This window comes from Penicilliopsis zonata (genome assembly GCF_001890105.1).
Source record: "Penicilliopsis zonata CBS 506.65 unplaced genomic scaffold ASPZOscaffold_19, whole genome shotgun sequence".
Taxonomy (NCBI): Eukaryota; Fungi; Ascomycota; class Eurotiomycetes; order Eurotiales; family Aspergillaceae; genus Penicilliopsis; species Penicilliopsis zonata.
The window spans coordinates 223,269-243,350 of record NW_019208927.1 but is presented as its reverse complement, the minus strand read 5'-3'; the positions used below and the strand labels follow the sequence as shown (position 1 = coordinate 243,350).

The following is a 20,082-nucleotide window of genomic DNA, read 5'->3' as shown; positions in this document are numbered from 1 at the left end:
CCTATGATATAGCACACAGGGTATGAAATGAAGGTGAGGTTCGTCGTGGTAATAGAGGTTACTGACAGGATGAAGGAACAGTGGTGGGATGAAGATAGATCAGAGACAAAGGGATGCTTATATCCATAGTCAAGTGATTGCCTATTTTCAACAGTTTGGTAACTTTGCTGTTCCAATATTGATCTCTGTGCAGAATAGGTCAAGTATCCTGGCGTCAAGCTTTCTCCCAGATCGGAGGTATACAAATCTGGAAATAGTGACGTTCAACCCACGGTTGAGACACCTCAGGCTTCAGCGCGAAAGCCGCTGCAGCCTTCTGACTCATGGCTCAGTAGAAGTATCTATTTTCTCATGAGCAGATGCTGGCAACCGGCAAAAGAGAAGGGGAAACAGACAGAGCTGGTGGTCTAGTACGGCGTATCCATATCCGCACCACCACTCCAGGGCAGTCAACAATAGCATGGAGGCATATTTGGTTCTTTTCAAATCCAATGCCTGCTAACAGCCAGGGCCTGAATTTCTAGATATATAATTAGAGAAAAAATAAAAGATTATCTTCAAACTATGTTTGTACACACAACCTTGATCACTAGTCATTCGTTTTGGCAGGCAGAAGTGGCATCCTGCCCAGGCAGCATCCCGGACAATGTACGCTACTCACTCCATCACCTCTGTATCGGATATAGCACGTATGGTGCTTGGTATAAATGTAGGAAGTTGTAAATAGAAAGGTATCAATAAAGTGTGTTGCAGCAACACCTTGTTCGCTATCAATCTTATCTTAGCGCCACTGGCGGAGTCGACATCATCTCTTCCGCTTCTCCCAACAATTGATTGTATCTTCATTTTTGCTGGCTTTCCAGTTTCACAAAAGGCGAGAAGAAGCTTGTTTCTATTTATTTCTATCCATATTTTATTGTTTCTCTTGAGAGCCATGATTCCAACCGCTCGATGCCTGGCTGCTAAGCCAGCCGGATTTATGAAGCGCAGCGCAGAGGAGCTCAGTCGTCTGTCCAGGATAGGTGTGTCTCAATTCCCCCCCCCCCCCATTAATCACTAACCGTGCTAACCGGGTGTTTTCCATTTCATAGCGTGGAACAGCGAGACCCTCTCGACCCCGACTAAACCTTATGTGCTCCTCGACTTCGAAGACGAGTCGAGCGTTGCCTCCTGCAAGACCATGGCCGACCGCGCAGTGGGAGGGTTCAGTACAGCCAGTCTTGACTACGTGCCCGGAGATCCCTCCACGAACACTCCGTCTCACGCGAGATTTCACGGGAGCATCTCCACCAAGCTCCCCAATAACTGGCGGGTGCAGAGGACTGGTACGTCTAACGGGTGGTAGAGGCGCATCTGGAGGCTATGGCGGGGACTAACCGCGGATGGGAAATATACAGGATACGCTGCCTTTCGCAACCAAGACCGTGGGTTCTGGATGTTTGGTCGGCTTTTCTGGGACGTAGACCCCTACAACTACCTTGCGCTGCGTGTCAAGTCGGACGGTCGTCGCTATACTGTGAACATCCAGACAGATTCGATTGTGGAGACAGATATCCACCAGCACAGATTGTACACACGGCACCACCGTGTCTTCGATTCCCCTTCTACTGTTTCTTCTCCGGATGAATCTACCCCCATGGATGACATGGATGAACTCGAGATGGAGACTCTCTACCCGCAAGGTATTCCCGCAGCTCTCTCAGACATGCCGACTCCGTCGACCGTCATGTCTTCGGCCAGCGCTACCACATCCGGATTGCCAGGCTGGGAGACAATCTTGCTCCCGTTCAATTCCTTTGTTCGCACGAATCATGGCATGGTGATGGAGCCACAGACAAATCTTCTTCGTCACAGGATAAAGAGTGTCGGTATCGGCTTGACTGATCGTGTGGAAGGCCCGTACGATCTCCGGATCCATCGTATTTGGGCGACAAACGGGATGAGCGAGGGAGAGATTGAGGAGGAGAGGCGCATCTGCGGTTCGGACGCGCTGCCGGTTGATGAGGGGGTGAGAACCGGCTGGACGGGTGACAGTCCTCAGAATGAAAAAGCGCAAGAAACACGAGGCAAAAAACCCAAGGGTCTGAAGGGACTTAGGGACGAGTGGAATCAGTGATTGATCCAAGAAGTATCTAATATTCTACATGTATCATACTGTTAACGTATCGTTTTTCTTCCTCCTTTTTCAGTATGTGTATATGTGTGTATAGCTCTCCTCCTGGCATACGTGGAATATGGTACAACACAAAAATCACATTTGAATACATTCAATTACCGCCAGTAATCTTCTCCCAGGCTTCCCTGTACTTGTCACCGGTCTTTTGCACGATCTCTTCCGGCATGCGAACCCCATCCTTGCCCTTGAGTCCCTCCTTCACCAGCCAGTCTCGCAGGAACTGCTTGTCAAAGCTTTGTTGACCGCGGCCCACTTCATAGGAGTCCTTGGGCCAGAAGCGGGAGGAGTCCGGGGTCAAGACCTCATCGACGAGGACGACCTCGTCAGTCTCTTCGTCAAGACCGAACTCGAACTTGGTGTCAGCGATGATGACGCCGCGAGTGAGGGCATAGGCATGGGCAGCCTTATACAGCTCGATGGCGAGAGAGGCAATCTTCGAGGCATAGGGCTCACCGACAATAGCAGCGGCTGGAAATAGAGACTCATGGTCAGCAGGGGGAGACGTATCTAAACATTGGGAATCGTAATCTAACGAACCTTGATCCGGATGAATGTTCTCATCGTGTTCGCCCTGCTCTGCCTTGGTACTAGGGGTATAGATTGGGCCATCAGGGAAGGCCTCGCTCTCCTTCAAGCCCGCGGCAACCTTGATACCATGCACGGTCCCCGACTTTTTATACTCGTTCCACGCAGAACCCGTGATGTAGCCGCGGACGATGGCCTCGACAGGGAACACTTTCAGCTTGCGCACCTGCATGCTCCGGTTTTGCAGGACGGGGTGCAGCGACGCGGGGACCTGGGGCGGGAGGTCGAGTGTGATAAAATGGGTGCGGAGAGAGGGGATGGCATCCGAGAGGATCTGGAACCATTTCTGCGTGCAGAGAGTCAGAAGAACACCCTTGTTAGGGATACCCTAAAGCAATTGAGTCAGCCAGATACATTCATGAAGCTCGAATTCATAAGGTGCGGTGATTGAGACTTACATTCTCCATGATCACATCGTAAGCGGAGATCCGGTCTGTCGCGATGAACAGGAGCGTCTTGTCGTCGACCTCGTACAGATCGCGCACCTTGCCCCGGGCAATTAGCGGTAGTGCGCCCTGGAGATCTGTGGTGGTCACTGTGCTTGTCATTCTGGCGGATATTGTCAACTGAGATAGCTAACAGAGAGGATTATTGATTGAGTCATGGAACGATAGAGGGACGTCTATCGATAAAGTAATTTTCCACTTTGGCGGGGTGATGCGGATGCCTTATTGTTGCCTGAGGCATAGATACTCATCGCGTGTTTTTCGTGTTTGGGTCCCTGCCATGGTTATCAAAGCATCAAGGTAGCGAGTAACTCGCTTTCTGAAGGGCATAATATTGCAATTACGAGTAAGAGATTTTCAAACAAGTCGATTCCTTGAAGCTGACAGAGCTCTAGGGTGACTAACCGGTGCTTCCCAGGCCGAAAAGCCTGCCCATACGAGTAGCTAGAGAGTACAACAGGGCGTGCTCTACTTTATTCCACCAACGGCGATTATCTTCCATGAAATCCAATCAGCTACTAAGCAGGAGAATGAGCACAATTTCAAGATGAGCCGTTATCTCACGCCTTCAAAGGTTGCTCTATTATGCTTGATCGCCATCTATACTGAAGGGGTTGTCTCCAATTCCTCGGCGATTCACGTGCTCTCGTTCCTGATTTCGTGTCTCATCCCTCTGGATGCGGCGGAGTCTTCGAGCTCGTCTTCCTCGAAATGGGAAAGACAGGGTTTGATCGACATTGCAGATTTTGAAGATGTCCTCTCATCTCACGCATCCTCCATTCCTGGCCGGTCGATCTGGGACCTGTTTCTTAGAAAGATCTGGTCCCTTGATTCCTGCGACGCCTTGGAGGTTTTCTTCGCGGAGATCAGTTCCTTACTCATGAAAACACGTGAAGAGCAGATCCAGGATAGGAACAATGGACTTGCCCCGGAGACCGGGTCCATGCGGCTCTCTCGATGCTCGCCTCTCGGCGCGTTCGTGAGACGAGCTCAGCTCGAATTCACCAGACTACAATTCCATGATTCGGTCAAACTCTGGAGAGGTTTTGTTAGATATCGATTGCCTACATATCACCTATGGGCCCGGAAGCATCCATCCGAGGAACAGGCAGCGGTAGACATCAACCTGCTTGAACTCGGCCTGGATCAAAGTAGCCATCTCGCGCAGGCGATCTATGGCAACGTCGAAGACGATTATGGGGACGAAAATGCCATAAGCACGAAGGATGTAGAGCGTCTGCTAGAGTTTCAGGTGGGAGAGCTGCAAAGTAGGCTGTTTCTTCTGCGCACTCGATGATTTCCTAACAGGGGTTCTAGGACTGGGAGGAAGAGTCCCCGATGAAATGCGGTCAAAGCTTGAGCAGGTGCTGGCGTCAGGCGCTACTATTCCTAGCTTGGTTCATTATTTACGGTAAATTCCTACGCTACGTGGTGTATTATCATGACGTGGCTAATGTGGTACCCAGATTTCTCGACGCCTGGAAAGCAGGCGACTACCCGTCCTCTTTTGACAACCTCCACCGCTACTTCGATTATACCATGCAGAGCCATGACCGCAGTTTTTATCAGTATGCATTACTGAACCTCGCTGTCCTCCAATCAGACTTTGGGTGCTATGGAGAGGCTGTCTCTGCCATGCAAGAAGCAGTCTCGATTGCTCGGGAATCGCATGATATGAATTGCTTGAACTTCTGTATGAGCTGGCTTTATCATTTTGGCAAGGCTTTCCCGGAACATATGAAGGACGTCCAGAACACAGGCATGCTAGGCAACGAAAAGGAAGGCCTCGTCTTCCTGAAAGCCAAAGCCAAAGAGACCGAAATGTGGAGCCTTTTGAGCACAACTCTTCTCAGTGAAGCAAAGCTTGAGCTTCAAAATGTATGTTCACTCGAAAAGATACCATAAGATTGTACCGTCGACTAATAGCAAACTTTTAGGGAGAAAGTCTTGCTTCGGCACTGGAGAACGTTGTACGGGCTTCGCATCTCAATGTCACGAAAGGCCTGACCAGCTCGACAGGCCCACAATTACTGCTTCAGACAGCACTGTACGCCAGAATTGGTATAACTTTTCACATCCATTCCTTTGTTATTTCCAGCTAAACAACCTCAGGGGTAACACATCTTTCTTGGCTCAGCACCGAGATATTCCGCGAGTGTTATGGGAGCAGGGCTCCGCTCGAGGATTATCTGAAAAGCACATTTCGCAATTGCCAATTGGTACGATATCCCGTCAAAACCTGAAGTCTTTGTTATTTGCTGACAAGCGGTCAAGCTTGCTCAGAAAGGTCGGTATAAGGAGGCTCTAGCCCGTATAAACCAGATCTCGCCTGATACTTTACGCTCCCTCAAGGCGAACCAACATTGGGTATTTTTCTCTGGATTTCTACAACTGAAATGGCAAATTAATAGGTGATGCTCTCTACTCCTTGAAATTATATGCTTGCTAACATTTTCTTCCAGAGATGATAAAGTCGCAGCGGAACACCTCTTGACCCAACTTCAATCCATTCAGGTTCCAGACAACGACCTGTCTCTCTTATTGGTATTTCTGACTATTGAATATGTCATCCGCAGCGGTGACTACGGGCGCGCTTTGAAACTACTAGAGAAATCCGTCCAGGCAATGCAACCCGAAACCTTCGACGTCAATTCACAGGTGAAGCTACTGTGTTTGAAAGCTCGCATCTTCGAAAAATCCGGACAGCCGCAACGCGGATTTTCTCTGGCCATGAGAGCCGCCAACATCGCCTACCGATCGCGACTTCTCCCTGGTCTCTGGGAAGCCATTACTGTTCTTGCGGGAGTGCTTCTAAGCTTGCGCGAATTCGAAGCCACCAACGAGATGGTTGAAAGTATCATGCCGCAGGTTCTCGAGTTCGAAGACTGCGATCTCGCGGCGCGGGCTTACTCGCTTCTCGTCGATGCGAACATGGGGATGGCCGGTACGCTGCGCCGCCAAACCAAGGCCGACTCTCCAGCCTGCAAGGAATACATGACCCGTGCGATGGGGTACGCCGACTGCGCCTACGATCAGTACGAGCAGCTCGAAGACATTAGGGGCCAGTGCGAGATCATGGCTAAAAAAGCGACACTCATGCATCTGACTGCTGACCGGGTTCTTGCAAATGACTATGCGGCAAAGTATCTGGACTTGCGAAAGCAGGCAAATCTAATCAGATAGTCATAATTATTGATGTCGGTATTTCTTTCTTTGCTCAAGATGAAGGATAAGAAATCCGAACTGCAAGCTTAAATAAGCAAAGTATTTTAATATCATTTAATCATGTCTGCCTTATTATTCATAGATAAGCTTTGCTCTATCATTAAGGTTGATACAAAACTATTTACGCCTTGTTGACTTATCGTGTAAGGCTTAAATGATGGTGTAGTAAATTCAAGGCTACTGCCAAACTGCGAGGGTACCAGGATTAATACCTTATTGAAAGATTACTGGAATTGATTCAATAGACTCAGGTACAGACAAAGGAAATGTTGATAAAGTATGGATGACAATGTAGGCTTGTCAAAATTTTTGTTGTCATTTGTCAATTGGTCTGGTAGGATCTTCGATTTGTTCGCTGTGGATCTCTGTGATAAATATACAGGACTGTCCTATCACCCTGGGAAGAAATGTCCCTGCGCTTTTCCGTGGTTTCTATAGGTGCAGGGTTTAGGTGGCCTTGTCCTTGTTGTGATAGTTCACGCTATCGTTCCAGCTAAAGAGGATATTAGCAGATAAATAAAGAGTATGAGAGACATGGAGAGGGAGGGTAGGGTAAAAAGCCAAAAGAAAGAAATGCTCTCGAGTAAAGAGTTATTATGAGAGCCGATAAGTAGATGAGACTTACAAAATGGTCTATGCAAAACAATAATGTTAGCAAATCTACTATAATGTACTGAAATTATAGTGCGAAACAAACCTTGTCACCATCTCCCCAAGGGAAGTTCTTGGAGCGGATATTCTGGTAAGGGTACTCCACGCGCTCCTCCAGAGGGGGCATGTGAGACCAGTGCTCCCAGTGCTCCTCCCAGAGGTTGTAGGCATTAAGGGCGCCGCCGATCACGCAGGGAACAACAGCACTAAGGCAATTATGAGGATTAGGAGATCTTAGAAGAAGGGCGCACATTGTCCGAGATACACGTACAAGATGGAAAGCTTCTTCCAGAGATCTGCCACGCCATTGAGTCAGCAGGTGTCGATAATATAAAACTCGAAACAATTTGAACTAATGAATTGGGGCTGGATTGGCAGAAAACTTACCGCTGGTGGCAGCAGCATGGTGCTTGACAGCCTCTCTCTCGCGGTTGAACGAGTTGTCGGCGATCCAAGGATACTTGGACTCAGTGCTGGCAAAACGGCGCTGAGCAGCAGCACGAAGCTGAGCACCGCGAGCCAGACGAGCAATGTTGCGTTGAGTGAACATCGTGAGCACTGGGGGGCTGAATTGCTTCAGTGACGGCGATGCGGATGCGGGTGGGATCGTGCCTTGAGGTCTGAGGTTCCGGGTTTAACACACGCAACAGGCCATTCGGTTTAGCGCCCTCGTGATTCGGCAACAGCCCATGCTTATGTCATCTGTGTGGCGTGATGTCATTCGAAAATGAAGTCACGTGAGACCCAATCGCGGCTGGAACGCGGTCTCGAACTGTCAGGGTGAAGCTACGCCCTTTAGCTCTCTATAGTAGGCCTGGAATAGTTTGTGGAGTCGGTTTTATCACTTGGTAACCGAGATCTACTCCAGGATATGCTGGATGTGCGCTGAAAATCCGCCGGAATGGGATTCCGTATCACTACGTGGAATGGTAAGTTGCCCATAGGTATCCCGTTTCTATCACAAGAGACTGACGGGTTTCTATTGTGACAGTCAATGGAATTCGGTGCGTTTGAATATATTGAGAATGTATTTTCTTTCTTGTCGACGGCTTGGAACTGACTAGGTCTCTTCAACAGGAACCCGTTCTCATATGAACCATGGCGAGGCAAACGAACTTTCGAGGTAATACAATGAAGCTGCCGATACTTATATCTCTAATATGTAACTAAGTACGCGGCAGGCCATGTTTGATATACTAGAGGCAGACATTGTCATTTTCCAAGAAACCAAAATACAACGAAAAGATCTCCGAGATGACATGGTACTAGTGCCGGGATGGGACTGCTATTTCAGCTTACCTAGAATAAAAAAAGGTTTGCGTTGTCTTTGACTTCTGCACTGGAGTACATCTTGAGTACTGACGGGAGGCATAAGGCTATTCTGGAGTTGTCATATATACACGCAATGCGACATGCGCTCCCATACGCGCCGAAGAAGGCCTGACTGGTACTCTCTGCGCCCCGAATTCTTCAGTCCCCTTCCGAGATCTGCCAGAGGACCAACAAATTGGGGGCTACCCAACAATTGAACAGCTTTCCAGTCTTGAGCTTGACGCAGCCACTATCGACTGTGAAGGGCGTTGTGTAGTCCTCGAGTTTCCAGCGTTTGTGGTGATCGGTGTCTACGCCCCCGCCAACCGTGACGAAACGCGGGATTCGTTTCGCCTCTGCTTTCTCGATGTGCTAGAAGCTCGTGTTCGGAACCTGGTAGCAATGGGTAAAAGAGTATTTGTTGCTGGGGATATCAATATTGCGCGGGAAGAAATCGATTCGGCGCATTTAGCAGAGGCTATCCGTAAAGGAACCGCAACAGAGGATGAATTTATAACAACACCAGCTCGTCGTGTATTTAACCAGTTACTATCCGGAGGCAAAGTCATTGGGGAACGAGATGAAGGGAGGGAACGGCCTGTACTGCATGATATTTGCAGGTCTTTTCATCCGAATCGCAAAGGCATGTATACGTGCTGGGAACAGCGGATAAATGCACGTCCAGGCAATTATGGTGCCCGGATTGATTATGTCTTGTGTAGTCTCGACATGAAAGACTGGTTCTGCGACTCGAACATCCAGGAAGGGTTGATGGTATGCTTAAATACCCTCAACTTGCAGAATATCACTAACAATCTCAGGGTTCTGACCATTGCCCTGTCTACGCTGTGTTGAAAGAATCCGTGTCCATTAATGGCACACAGACAAATATACGTGATCTTATGAACTCCCCGGGCATGTTTCTTAACGGAGAACGCCGACAAGAATTCTCTAATAAAAATTATCTACCACTCTCGGGACGTCTGATACCAGAATTTGACAAGAGGCGGAATATTAAGGACATGTTCTCTCGCACACCAACCAGCACTTTGCAGAAGTCAGCCTCCTCGATGTCAACGGCAGAAATTGCACCGTCGACTCCAAACACAGGGCCAGCAACACAGACTTCAGATCAGACGCCGAAAGAGACACCATCGACGCTTCTGACGGGTTCCAGTTCTTACTATGATAAATCTGCCAGGTCTTACACTCGCAAACGACCTGAGAAAGACGGCCCTCCGCTTGTTCCAAGCAAAAAATCTAAATCCGCAAGTGTGACCACACCAGGGCAGTCTACACTCAAAGGATTCTTCAAGCCAAAGAATAATACTAGCGCGACAGGAAGTGGTGAACAGGAGTCGTCTGAACCGAAAACAGGCTCTGCCACTGACCTCTCGCGGGTCTCTTCCTTCAAAGTTTCTGCTAAGTCCGAATCGACTGTCGGAGACTCACTTCCCACTCCAGCTGGCGACTCTGCAGAAGATACTCCTAGAACTGAAGCTCTCTCAGCGTCAGCAGATGACGAGATTTTCATTGACCCAATTGTTAGCAAGGAGGACTGGACGAAGTTGTTCACGAAGAAGCCCGTTCCCCGGTGCGAGTTCCATCAAGAACCCTGTATCAGAATGACAACCAAGAAACCAGGCATCAATTGTGGTAGATCATTTTGGATATGTTCCCGGCCTCTGGGGCCGAGCGGAAACAAGGAGAAGGGGACTCAGTGGCGGTGTCCGACGTTTATCTGGGCGAGCGATTGGAATCCGGCCGCGCAGTAGGCGATGCTGCTTGTTGCTTTTATCTGCGAGGCCTCGTAGAGATACCTTAGCAATGGTATTGAATAATCATTAGCATACTATGTGAATTCAAAGGACAATTTCATTTATTCGAATTGAGAAATAGGCCAGGGTGAACTCATATAAGATTTGGCCAGAACAACTATCCGACCCATTGTTTGCTGAAAGCACTCTAAAAAAAATAGATATTTTAGCACTTCAAAATGAACTTTGGCCATAGCTGGAGACTTATGACCGACTTCTCAGTTCGAGGCGTTAAAATAGGCTGTTGCTAAAGCTGTGTCGGGAGGAGTCCCAAGAGAAGGATCCAAGGAAATCCGGTTGGCCTTCAACGTGACGGCTTATAAGACTTCTAGTTGAACGAAATAGGATACTGAGGTGTCTTATAATTGATATTTAATATCTTAATTAATCTCTAGCTGCTACCTAAGCGCTACTAAGCTATGAGAGAACCCTAAACCGACGACGAGCTGGAGCTGGATATTACAAGTTTAATGTCCGCATGCAGATCAAAAATCAAGAAACGAAGGGGAAAGCACAAGGAAACGTCTTGATGAGAGAAATAAACATGGACACCCTCCGATGGTATGATGGGAAAGAAGAAACGCTCAACGATGCAGTAAACCGAAGCACCGATTACACCGAATCCCAGAAGACGAAACCAGGGAAGAAAGACAAGAAGAAAAATAGGGGGGAAACAATTCACAGGGAAATGGGCTAATATGACTGTCTCAACTATGGCCCGATAGCTGGTGTCAAGAATGAAGTAAAACAAATTATTGCATCGCAGCTCGTGTGGTAGGTAAGAAATGAAGCCATGAGAACGATATCTCAGTACCAGTTGATGAACTCGGAAAGATCACCTCCCTCGATAACATCAGAGTCGACAAAGTTGTAGTCCTGGAAAAGAACGTTCTTGTTGTCGTTCTGCACCTGGTGAACCAGAGTATCGAAAGGGTCGATGGGGTTGAAGCCGCTGAAGGCGTTCGCGTCGACCACCCATCCTTCAGGGATTGGTGCATTGAAAGTGAAGTTCATTGGAGACAGGTCCTGAGTGCCAAACTCGTGCACGCGGATGTCTTCGGCACTCATCGCAGGGCTGACAGCAGGAGTCTGCACGCTCGAGGGCGCACTCGCCGGGCTCGAAGGCTCAAAGAGAGGAGTCAAGTCCTGGTGCTTGGGGTACTGACGCGACGACCCACGGCGCTTCTTCTCAGAAGGCTTGCGAGGAGCATACTGGTAATCAGGATAGTCCTCAGCATGCTTCCGCTTGGCGCTCTCTGCTAGAGCTTTGTATTGTGCCTTGACATCTTCAGGCTCAGCTTTCCACTGCTTGCCAAGCATGACGGCTATTGCTATTAGTAAAAGTAATGATTTGGAGTGCCTCATTGACTTACAGATATCATTATTATGAAACTCAGGATGAGCCTCCCTGATTTTTGGATGATGCTCCTGACGGTAGAGAATGAATGCGTTGGGGGGGCGAGGAATCTTTGCATTCTTGGACTGGATGACAGCTTTACCGTGAGACTTGCTCGGAGACACAGCTCTTTCTTTGACAGACTTCTGAGCCAGTTCATGAGAAGCAACAGAGATAACCGAGCCCGAAAAGGCAGGGGTGCGCATGATACGCAGAGCGTTGATGGATTCATCAACGAAGGCCACAACGGGGCCACCGATGAGAGCGCTTTTGTACATGTCAGCTTCTCCTCTAATGAGAAAGGACCAAGAATGACTTACGAAAGCCGAGACTTGATTTTGTCCATGTTGGACTGGCCGATCGTATCAATGACATTGGTTGGCAACAGCACCTCGTTGTTAGTATAGTCAAGGTGACGCAGAGCATCCTGCCAAAGCAGCTCGGTCGCAGTGTCCGTAGACTCGACAACAGGCTTAATGGCGATGGGTACAGTAGCCATCTTTGGTTTGGGGTCTTTTTCTTTAATGTTTTGGAACGAATAGTTAAAGAAGAGAGAAAATGATAGCTCACTAGGCTACTCACGAGATATCGGGTGGATGGTAACAGAGAACGAACTTGAGATGAAGAGCTGGAGAAGGAGAGAGTATAGGAAAAGAAGAAGTTTGGAGAATCGAATAATGGCTCTCAAGAGCGTATTTTTTGTCTTGAGGTGGGAGGCTGGCCACTTTCTTTGTTTTCCTGCGGGCCAGTGAATACAAAGTGAAGCGTAACTTCGACCCCCCCCCCAAGTGAGAGCAACACTCTCTGACAACTTCTGATCTACTCTCACTTCACCCAGTTATTTATACCCCATCCTGCCTCCTTCTTTTTAAATACTCCCAGCCCCTCCTGATTCTTTCTCCTCCTCGACTACAACACCGTCTCTTCCTCCCGCTCATCAGACAGTCTCCTATTCTCACCCGCTACACTTGTCTCAGATTCGAAAACCACCAAGGACCTACATAATGGCTACAAGGAGAGAACAATCCGTGGTTCTTATTCTCAAACGCCTTGACGCTGTGGCTCAAGATCCCAATGCCTCCTCCGAAAAGAAAGAGATGGCAGCTCATATTACGGCCTCATTCCCCAGTCACCGTAATGTGTTCCGTCTCGTTGCCCAAGTTGATGCTCTTGTGAAGGGTAACCTGAGCATCCCTACATCTCATCGCATCCAGGAAGATGGCGAGGTGCAGAGTGCTGTCCGCCGTCACCAGCAATATGTTGACGCCATTGCTGAAAACTCGAACTACAAGCCTACTATCGGCGACCTCCAGGGACAGCCGATCGAGCTCGTCAGTATCCTTGACCCTGCTATCGAAAAGTCTATGGAAAAAACCCACTACAAGAGAGTATTATTTCACTCGACTCTGCTTTCCATGGAAAAGAAAGCAAATGAAGATCTTGCAAAGTGCATTGAGCAGTACGGGTACCATTGGATCTTCAGGGCGGGTCTCACGCAGTACTACATGACGTGAGTACATATCATAAATATGAAATTGTGATTTTGCTGACACTACCAGTAAATGTGTTGTCTCGCATCTCGATTTCTGGAACGCAGACTCGCGAAGCCGCAGATGTCGTATGAATGCTCAAAACATCTGCTACGAGGCAATGGATGCTCAGCTCAAGCTCAACGATGTTGAGAAAAGAATCTTGATAGAAGTCAGCCAGAGCCGCGACACCATCGTTCTTGGGTTCTGTAAGTACCATGCATGAGACAAATGATTTCTCGAAGCTAACATAATCAATAGGGAACTGGCTTTCTGAGCACAGAAATGCTTACCATGCCATGAAGGCCTGTCTTTTTCTTCTCAATAAGGTTGACTGTGAGGCAACTATGTCTTCTTAATATTCAAACTTTTGGCTAATGAAATCTCGACAGAAACCGGCAAGATAAAAATTTGCAGGCGCCAACCGGGTGTACATGGAGTAACGATTGACGACGACCCAGCCGACCTTGATGTTGCGAATGACTACCCCATTGTGTCTCTCTTTCTGTTTTTCGTGATTTATTTGGAGTTCTACACGAGCTGGTTCGGCGCTTCTACGGTTAATCAAGAGTGCTATTTTCTCCCTGCCTTTTCTTCGTTTTTTTTTTTTCAAATGATTCACCCCCCTGCGTAGCAGGAGTCGCTTCCTTGAAGGTCGCCGGTGTCTTATCTAATATGTCTTCACTTCTCTACGCGGTGGGCGCGACGGCACGGGCTTTGTTTCTTTGTTATTTTGCTTCATGGGTCATCATCACGAATAGGCGGGTTCTTTCCATCGTGGGCAAGCGTTTCCTCTATTGATATTCGATTCTGGGCAGAACGGACATGGCGTCTTTTTTTCTATTCTGTGGTTACTTTGTTTTTACGGGAGGCACAAGGGAAAGGTTGTGGTCGAAGAGTAGGGCTAGTCTCGATAGCTTACATAGTCAATTCAACAAAGTCAGTTGCAATGATGAGTATTCCAACATCTATCTAATTGTACTTCTCTCTGCATCCTGGGACTTGGTGTTCTGTATACTCAAATCGCGGAGAGATGCCTTAGGCAACGCAGGTTAATCTCAGGCTGGAGGGGGGGGGTCTTGCCGGAACCGGAAACGACTCGCAGCAACCAAAACGCCAGCCTCCCAGCAACCAAGACTCCAGCCCCCAGCAACCAGCCCCTTCATCAGACTTGCCAGCCTCCCAACTCTCAGATGAGAAATCTCCATTCACTACGACTCCACTCTCTCCTCTTCCCCTCCCTCCAGCCCCCCGTCAGCGAGACCACGTGGGCCAGGACCTGGCCGACTGAGCTTGTGTGGATTCTGAGAGCTGAACCCTTCAAAGCGAGAGGCCTACGCAACATATAGGGTAGGCCTATAGGTGCCTCAGGCTTTACCAGGTAGTCCCTGCTAGCACTTGGCTGCTAACGAGAGGAAACTACTCTGCCATTTGCAGATACTCTTATACTACCTGGGTAGGATGCGGTTCCTGTTCGACGCCACAAGCCCCGAGAAACTCTGAAAGACGATAGAAATTCCAAGGTTGGATCAGGCTGTTCTAGAACGAAGAAAGATTAAACTTGAGCTGACTGGATTCATTGCAGGACACTTCGAATGCCTCGGTTATCCATAGCACGCCAAGCTGCCAGCAGCCAATACATGGTTCATGGCGGATACTAGCATTCCAGAATCATGACCGAAACCAAACCGTTTTCCTTGTCTTTAGACGACATGGGCCCCGCTCGGCTCGGTGATAGGGTTGTCTCGAACAAAGCTGCAGTGTGCATTTTCCGGTCTGGTTTCCCATAGCAGTTCGCGAGATTACCCTCGATCAATGTCTCGGTTCGTATTAAAATAGCCGGCTTGCACGGTATCCCCTCTTTCCCCTGATTCGGACGAGATGCCATTGAGTAACTACTTGCAATGTCGAAATACTATTGAGTACTGACTAGCGGAATACATGTTTAGTACCTCCTGGGCCTTCGTATCCAACTCAGCTCATGTATACACAGCCTATATTCACTGTTCCTGCCGTCGATCACATGGTAAAGTACTGATACAGGTACTGGACTGACTCGTATCACTGCCAGACAAGTGACAAATAGTACCTACTACAAAGGGGGAATAAACTAGCAGAGTACTCCGTCTGGTACACTGCCATCTAATCGGCGACGAGTACGAGCCAGTTGACGTCAGATACTGCCCTCCTTTCCTACTCCGTCCACAGCTTGCGAAAAGTACGAAGGACGAACAAAGCCAGACAAAGAAATGAGGTCGCGATAAGATTACGGTCGGTGGACCCCTTTGATTCTTACGGGTCCTGCAAGAACTCCGCACTTTTGCTGCCAGCCAACCATAGGATAAGCCAGTGGACGGGAATACTATTAGCCTGCCCACCAATCTCAGTTGCGAACTTACGAAGGAGACTAGGTAGGAGGTACTCCCACCGAACCCTGGACGTGAATTAATCCAATGCTTCGATCAAAGAGGTACAGTCACTTTATTATAGTTAGAGTAACTACAGTAGAGGATAGACTTGGTATATACTACTATGAAATTGGTATTCAACGAGAGAACAGGACAGCAAGGAAAAAAGATCGGAGACAGGAGGTAGAAACCGCGAGGTGACATAGATAGATACAGGGAATCTAGAAAAATAGAAAGATGGACAGAAAAAAACGAGAGAATCACTCCTCCTGGTAGGAGATCTTGCGCATCTCGCCCAGACGCTGGCGGGCTCGAGCGAGACTGTTCTCCAGCTGAAGAATTTCGACCTGAAGAATATGATATCAGAAATAGCGAAAAGAGAAAAAAGAAAAAAGAGAGAGAGAGAGAAAGAAAGCTGGGATGGTGAGTAACGTACCTGCTGCTCCATCTCGCGGACTTTGAATTCGTGCGAGGAGAGCTTGGCGTAGTCGACAGCGTCGGAGTCGTCGCGGTTCTTTTCAGCAATGATGCTCTGGACCTGGCGGACGAGGGCGCGGCAGGCAGCGCCGACAGCCTTGCTGGCCGTCTCGAGGCGGTCCTGCGTCTGGCTCATAAAGGTGGCCTTGACGCGGCTGGCGGCGACGAGCTGGGCGGTGCTGGCGGCGACGTCGTTGGAGGCGACGATGAGCTGTTCGGGAGAGTTGCGGCCGGAGATGACGCCGTCGGCGGTCTCGATTAAGGTGTTGGTGGACGAGGCGACGGCTTTGGCGGCCGAGATGAGCCCCTCGGTCCAGCGGTTGTTCTTCTTGTAGAAGGCTGTGCGCGACGAGCTGCCGCGGCCCTCGCGCACGATCTCCTGCTGCGAGGCCGTCGCCGCGCGGATCAGCTCGGCGATCGCGCCCGTCACAGCCACCGCGGCCTCGAGGATGGAGTCGTGGATCTTCAGTTCGTAGGTCGAGTAGCCCGCGCGCGGCTTGTTGCGCAGCTTGGCGAGCCGCTGCGCCGCCGCGTCGATCGCGTCGGCGGCCTTGGTCAGCTCCGCATCCACCAGGTCGCCCAGGTCGCCGCTCGTGCTGATCTTGCTGCTCTTGGGAGCAAACGCGTCCACCAGCTTGGACAGCGACTGCAGGTCCCGCTGCACCTCCAGGTTGTTGTTGATCACCACATCCGTCTTCTGCAGCGGCTCCATGCCCTCCAGCCGGAAGGACTGCAGCCCGCGGAAAAAGCGTACCGTTGCCTGCGCCGACTTGCGCGCCGCGTTGAGGAGCTGGTCCGCGTTCTTGTCGTCGTTGGAGAAGCGGGTCAGCCCCTTGGTGTTGCTGAGCACGTCTGCCACCGAGCCCGAGAACACCGCCACCGTCCGGATGATCTCGGCGTGGGTGCTGTTTGGCCCATCGGCGATGAAGTTGTTGAACGCCGTCGAGAACTCGGTCGCCGAGGCGGACGCCTTCTCCACCTGCGAGAGCACGTACGGCGGCGACGCATTCTGATTACCAGCCTGCATCGACGAATCCAGCTCGTACAGAGCGTCGTCCACGCGCTGCACTCCAGCCTGCAAAACCGAATCGATGATGTCGTTGATCTTCGCCACAGTACCGTGCAACACGTGGTCGATCTGAGTGTCCAGAGCGTGGTCCACATCTCCTTGGCTCTACAACGAATTAATTAGCAGCTATTACACAACTGTCGATTGAAAGGTAGAGAGAGAGAGAGAGAGAGAGAGAAATTATTCGTACCAGCTTCAGCTCCTCGAGTTCCATCAAAGCCTGTTCCATGCCAGACTTGTAGACCTCGATCTCCTCGTCTTTCTCGCGCAGGGCCAGGTCGTGGTCGCCTTGTCGCTCAGAGTTCCTGGACGAGAAGTCTTCGAGCGCCCGGGTTTTGTTCTTTGCGGGGTCAGTTTAATGGAACATTTGCAAAAGGGTGAAAAAGGAGTAAAACGTACCCGCAGGGCTTCCTCCATATCGGCCATCTCACGGTTATACTTGGACAGCATGGCCGAGATCTCCGAGCCCTTTGCACGTTCGGCATTCTCGGCGCGGTCAATGGCAAAGCGGAGCTCGCGCTTGACCTTCTCCAGCTCCTCGCTGTTGCTGCCGCTCAGACGGTCCTTGTCGTGCAGGGCGCGGTCGCGCTCGCGGATCATGTCGGCCAGCTCGAGGTTCTTGGTCTTGAGTTCGCGCTCGAGCTTCTCGCGACGGTCGATTGCCTCCTGTGCCGAGGCTGCCTTGAGCTTGAGACTCTTGGTGGTCTGCAGCAGATCGAGGTGTTCCTGGCGCAGCTGCGAGTAGAGCTTGGCGAGGGCCTCGTACTTAGACCGCCAGCTGTTGACTTGTTCCTGCAAGGCCTTGATCTGCTCATCCTTGGACGAGTTCTGCATGTTCATATTCGCGCTGAGCTGATTCATCTGCTCCTCGAGATCCTTGACACGACGATCGTACTGCTGCAGCATCAGTTGGTCGCGCTCGTATTGGGCACGGGCGTTGAGGTTTTCCTGCTCCAACTCGGCCAGGCGGCCCTGGGTCTGGGTCTGATATTGGTCCCGTAGGAGCTGCTCCTGGGCCATGCGCTGTTGTTCGGCCTGGAGCCGCTGCTGTTCCTCAAAGTCCCGCTGGGCCTGTTGCTGCGCCATCAGTTGCTGCCGTTGCTGCTCCTCCCACTGCTGCTGGAGTCGTCTCTGCTCGGCTTCATACTCCTCCTGCTGACGCTTGGCTTCGTTGGTCCAGAAGTCGTTGATCGGCTCCGGGTCTGCCACGGCGGGCTTCGGGGGCGGAGAGGGCTCTCGCTCCACCTCTTTGGTCGGGCGCTTGGGTAACGTGGGGCGCTCCTCGTCCTCGCCCAGCAGGTTGGGCGGATCCTGGGGGAGCTTCGGAACCGTGATGAGACTGGTCAGATAGCGCAGGTTCGAGCACTCGTAGTAGAATCGCACAAGGCGGTAGTGCTGGGCGTCATAGCGTCCACGAAGGGGTTCCAGGGCCTCCAAATCGCCAGTGGCTATAAGAGTCAGTTATTTGGCAGTTCAGAGAGTAGATAGATAGACAGTTCGTACTAGTGTGCATAGCCCTCAGCATACTCGTGACAAACTTGTAGATGCCATAGCTTTCCTGCACGAGCGGCACAAGGGCAGAGATACGACACTCGTTATTGTTGCCGGCTTGGAAGTGCGAGAAGATCAGCTTCTGGAATGCATCGATCTGGTCCTGCAGCCCCATAAGATCGGAGATGGTCTCGTAACTTGGCTTTTTGTCAGCGTATTGTATTGTTGTAGAGAGAGGGGAAACACATTCGCATACCCTTCATTTGGATCGTTGATGGTCTTCAAACTAATGTATTCCTCGTACTCGAAAAGACCTAACGAGACATATCAGCCACACTAATTCGTCTTATTATATCGACACAGATGTATTCTCAACGCTTACCGTTGAACTCCGGGTGATTCCGATGGAACGAGAGCTTCGACTCGAGAAAGAAGACATATTCACGGATAAGAGGGCCATAACCTAGAAGGGGGAAAAAAAAAGTCAACAACTCCGAATGTATGTATTCCTCCTTCCAACCGTGGTATATATCGCACCTCGGATGCCATCGCCCGCCACCCCCCTCATCAAACTATCGATCCAATTGACATTCTGCAGCGCCTCGCGCACCACAACAGGATGTCCCTCTTGGAGCACCTTGTGAATGGTGATCAGGGCCTTGAACGTCTGGATCTCGTCGGCAAGAACGGGTTGTCTATAAAGTCCACGTCAGTACTGCCCGCCACCTCATCCCAGACACACGCAAGGGGAAGACCCCCAGTCATACACTTTCATGCCCGCCCAGAAGGCGCTAGACGATTTATGGTCCCACGTGTAAACGATGCAACTGCGAACATGTTTCCCTGTGTCGAGTCAGCGAACGTCCAGAACCCGCGTCGTTCGAATAGCAGAGATACCCCGGGGGAAGACATACGTTTCGGAGCGGTTTCCTCTGCACAACAATCATTTCATCAGTAAAAAGAAAAGAATGATATAACTCCCATTGCCACTCACCAATGCTTGTCGCTTTGCGAATATTGATCGCAAGATCGGCTTCCGTCCTATACCGGCGTGAGCACACTGCTTACTCCCTTTTGTTCCACTCCCCCCCCTCTTCCTGTCTGTCTGACTTTTATTTTTTTCTTCTTCTCCTCGACGATCGATAGAATCGTCTTACCTGCTCATCTTGAATGTAATGTATCTTGTCGTTCACTCAAGCGGTGGGGGAAGGATGAAGCGATCGGGTCGAAGGTGGTCCTTCAAGTGGCTTGTCTGTCCGCGGTGGGCTGTGGAGGCCCGGGCATAACAAGCTCCGAGACTAGTTGAGCGCTGTAGTGAAGAGGGGGCGAACTGGGAGAACAAAACAATCGAGGAGTACTTTGTAGACTTGAAAAGAAAAAAAAAAGAGAGCAAGATGGGGGGGAAATGTGAGTGTTCAATTTGGCATGAATGAGAGCGCCTCGAAGAATGGAGGCAATGACGTTTTGTTGTTCCGAGAAAGCTGGAGCCTGCGTTAATTCT

At 50.1% G+C, this 20,082-nt stretch overlaps 8 protein-coding genes across 8 annotated transcripts; 4 read left to right on the top strand and 4 right to left on the bottom strand.

Moving 5' to 3' along the window:
- Window positions 1–934: 934 nt before the first annotated feature.
- On the top strand, window positions 935–2,116 carry ASPZODRAFT_74402 (hypothetical protein; the record flags this gene model as incomplete). The annotated part of the gene is made up of 3 exons (XM_022729963.1): window positions 935–1,022; window positions 1,092–1,329; window positions 1,360–2,116. The coding sequence occupies 3 exons, from the start codon at window positions 935–937 to the stop codon at window positions 2,114–2,116; spliced, it is 1,083 nt and encodes a 360-aa protein (XP_022577921.1).
- A 151-nt stretch (window positions 2,117–2,267) lies between these two features.
- Window positions 2,268–3,309, bottom strand: ASPZODRAFT_146126 (hypothetical protein; the record flags this gene model as incomplete). Its single annotated transcript, XM_022725147.1, has 2 exons — window positions 2,268–3,089; window positions 3,160–3,309. 2 exons carry the CDS (start codon window positions 3,307–3,309, stop codon window positions 2,268–2,270), a joined length of 972 nt encoding a protein of 323 aa, XP_022577920.1.
- A 189-nt stretch (window positions 3,310–3,498) lies between these two features.
- Window positions 3,499–6,513, top strand: ASPZODRAFT_136263 (hypothetical protein). Its single transcript, XM_022724023.1, has 8 exons — window positions 3,499–3,553; window positions 3,603–4,475; window positions 4,525–4,618; window positions 4,674–5,085; window positions 5,145–5,268; window positions 5,320–5,426; window positions 5,482–5,618; window positions 5,670–6,513. The coding sequence occupies exons 2-8, from the start codon at window positions 3,755–3,757 to the stop codon at window positions 6,388–6,390; spliced, it is 2,316 nt and encodes a 771-aa protein (XP_022577919.1). The 5' UTR covers window positions 3,499–3,553; window positions 3,603–3,754; the 3' UTR covers window positions 6,391–6,513.
- A 198-nt stretch (window positions 6,514–6,711) lies between these two features.
- On the bottom strand, window positions 6,712–7,675 carry ASPZODRAFT_123649 (hypothetical protein). The gene is made up of 5 exons (XM_022721367.1): window positions 7,471–7,675; window positions 7,355–7,379; window positions 7,130–7,289; window positions 7,058–7,065; window positions 6,712–6,925 (listed from the first exon to the last, which is right to left on the bottom strand). Exons 1-5 carry the CDS (start codon window positions 7,631–7,633, stop codon window positions 6,880–6,882), a joined length of 402 nt encoding a protein of 133 aa, XP_022577918.1. The 5' UTR covers window positions 7,634–7,675; the 3' UTR covers window positions 6,712–6,879.
- A 177-nt stretch (window positions 7,676–7,852) lies between these two features.
- ASPZODRAFT_161632 (hypothetical protein) lies at window positions 7,853–10,265 on the top strand. Its single transcript, XM_022726532.1, has 6 exons — window positions 7,853–8,012; window positions 8,075–8,087; window positions 8,161–8,206; window positions 8,265–8,397; window positions 8,459–9,168; window positions 9,216–10,265. The coding sequence occupies exons 1-6, from the start codon at window positions 7,985–7,987 to the stop codon at window positions 10,167–10,169; spliced, it is 1,884 nt and encodes a 627-aa protein (XP_022577917.1). The 5' UTR covers window positions 7,853–7,984; the 3' UTR covers window positions 10,170–10,265.
- A 753-nt stretch (window positions 10,266–11,018) lies between these two features.
- Window positions 11,019–12,106, bottom strand: ASPZODRAFT_146122 (hypothetical protein; the record flags this gene model as incomplete). Its single annotated transcript, XM_022725146.1, has 3 exons — window positions 11,019–11,542; window positions 11,585–11,898; window positions 11,928–12,106. 3 exons carry the CDS (start codon window positions 12,104–12,106, stop codon window positions 11,019–11,021), a joined length of 1,017 nt encoding a protein of 338 aa, XP_022577916.1.
- Window positions 12,107–12,691: 585 nt separating this feature from the next.
- Window positions 12,692–14,041, top strand: ASPZODRAFT_136260 (hypothetical protein). Its single transcript, XM_022724022.1, has 4 exons — window positions 12,692–13,117; window positions 13,167–13,345; window positions 13,398–13,465; window positions 13,517–14,041. The coding sequence occupies exons 1-4, from the start codon at window positions 12,705–12,707 to the stop codon at window positions 13,541–13,543; spliced, it is 687 nt and encodes a 228-aa protein (XP_022577915.1). The 5' UTR covers window positions 12,692–12,704; the 3' UTR covers window positions 13,544–14,041.
- Window positions 14,042–15,789: 1,748 nt separating this feature from the next.
- Window positions 15,790–19,992, bottom strand: ASPZODRAFT_136259 (hypothetical protein). The gene is made up of 12 exons (XM_022724021.1): window positions 19,739–19,992; window positions 19,576–19,622; window positions 19,496–19,513; window positions 19,349–19,424; window positions 19,119–19,276; window positions 18,964–19,044; window positions 18,838–18,895; window positions 18,594–18,778; window positions 17,490–18,538; window positions 17,281–17,430; window positions 15,981–17,195; window positions 15,790–15,891 (listed from the first exon to the last, which is right to left on the bottom strand). Exons 1-12 carry the CDS (start codon window positions 19,744–19,746, stop codon window positions 15,805–15,807), a joined length of 3,132 nt encoding a protein of 1,043 aa, XP_022577914.1. The 5' UTR covers window positions 19,747–19,992; the 3' UTR covers window positions 15,790–15,804.
- Window positions 19,993–20,082: the final 90 nt, after the last annotated feature.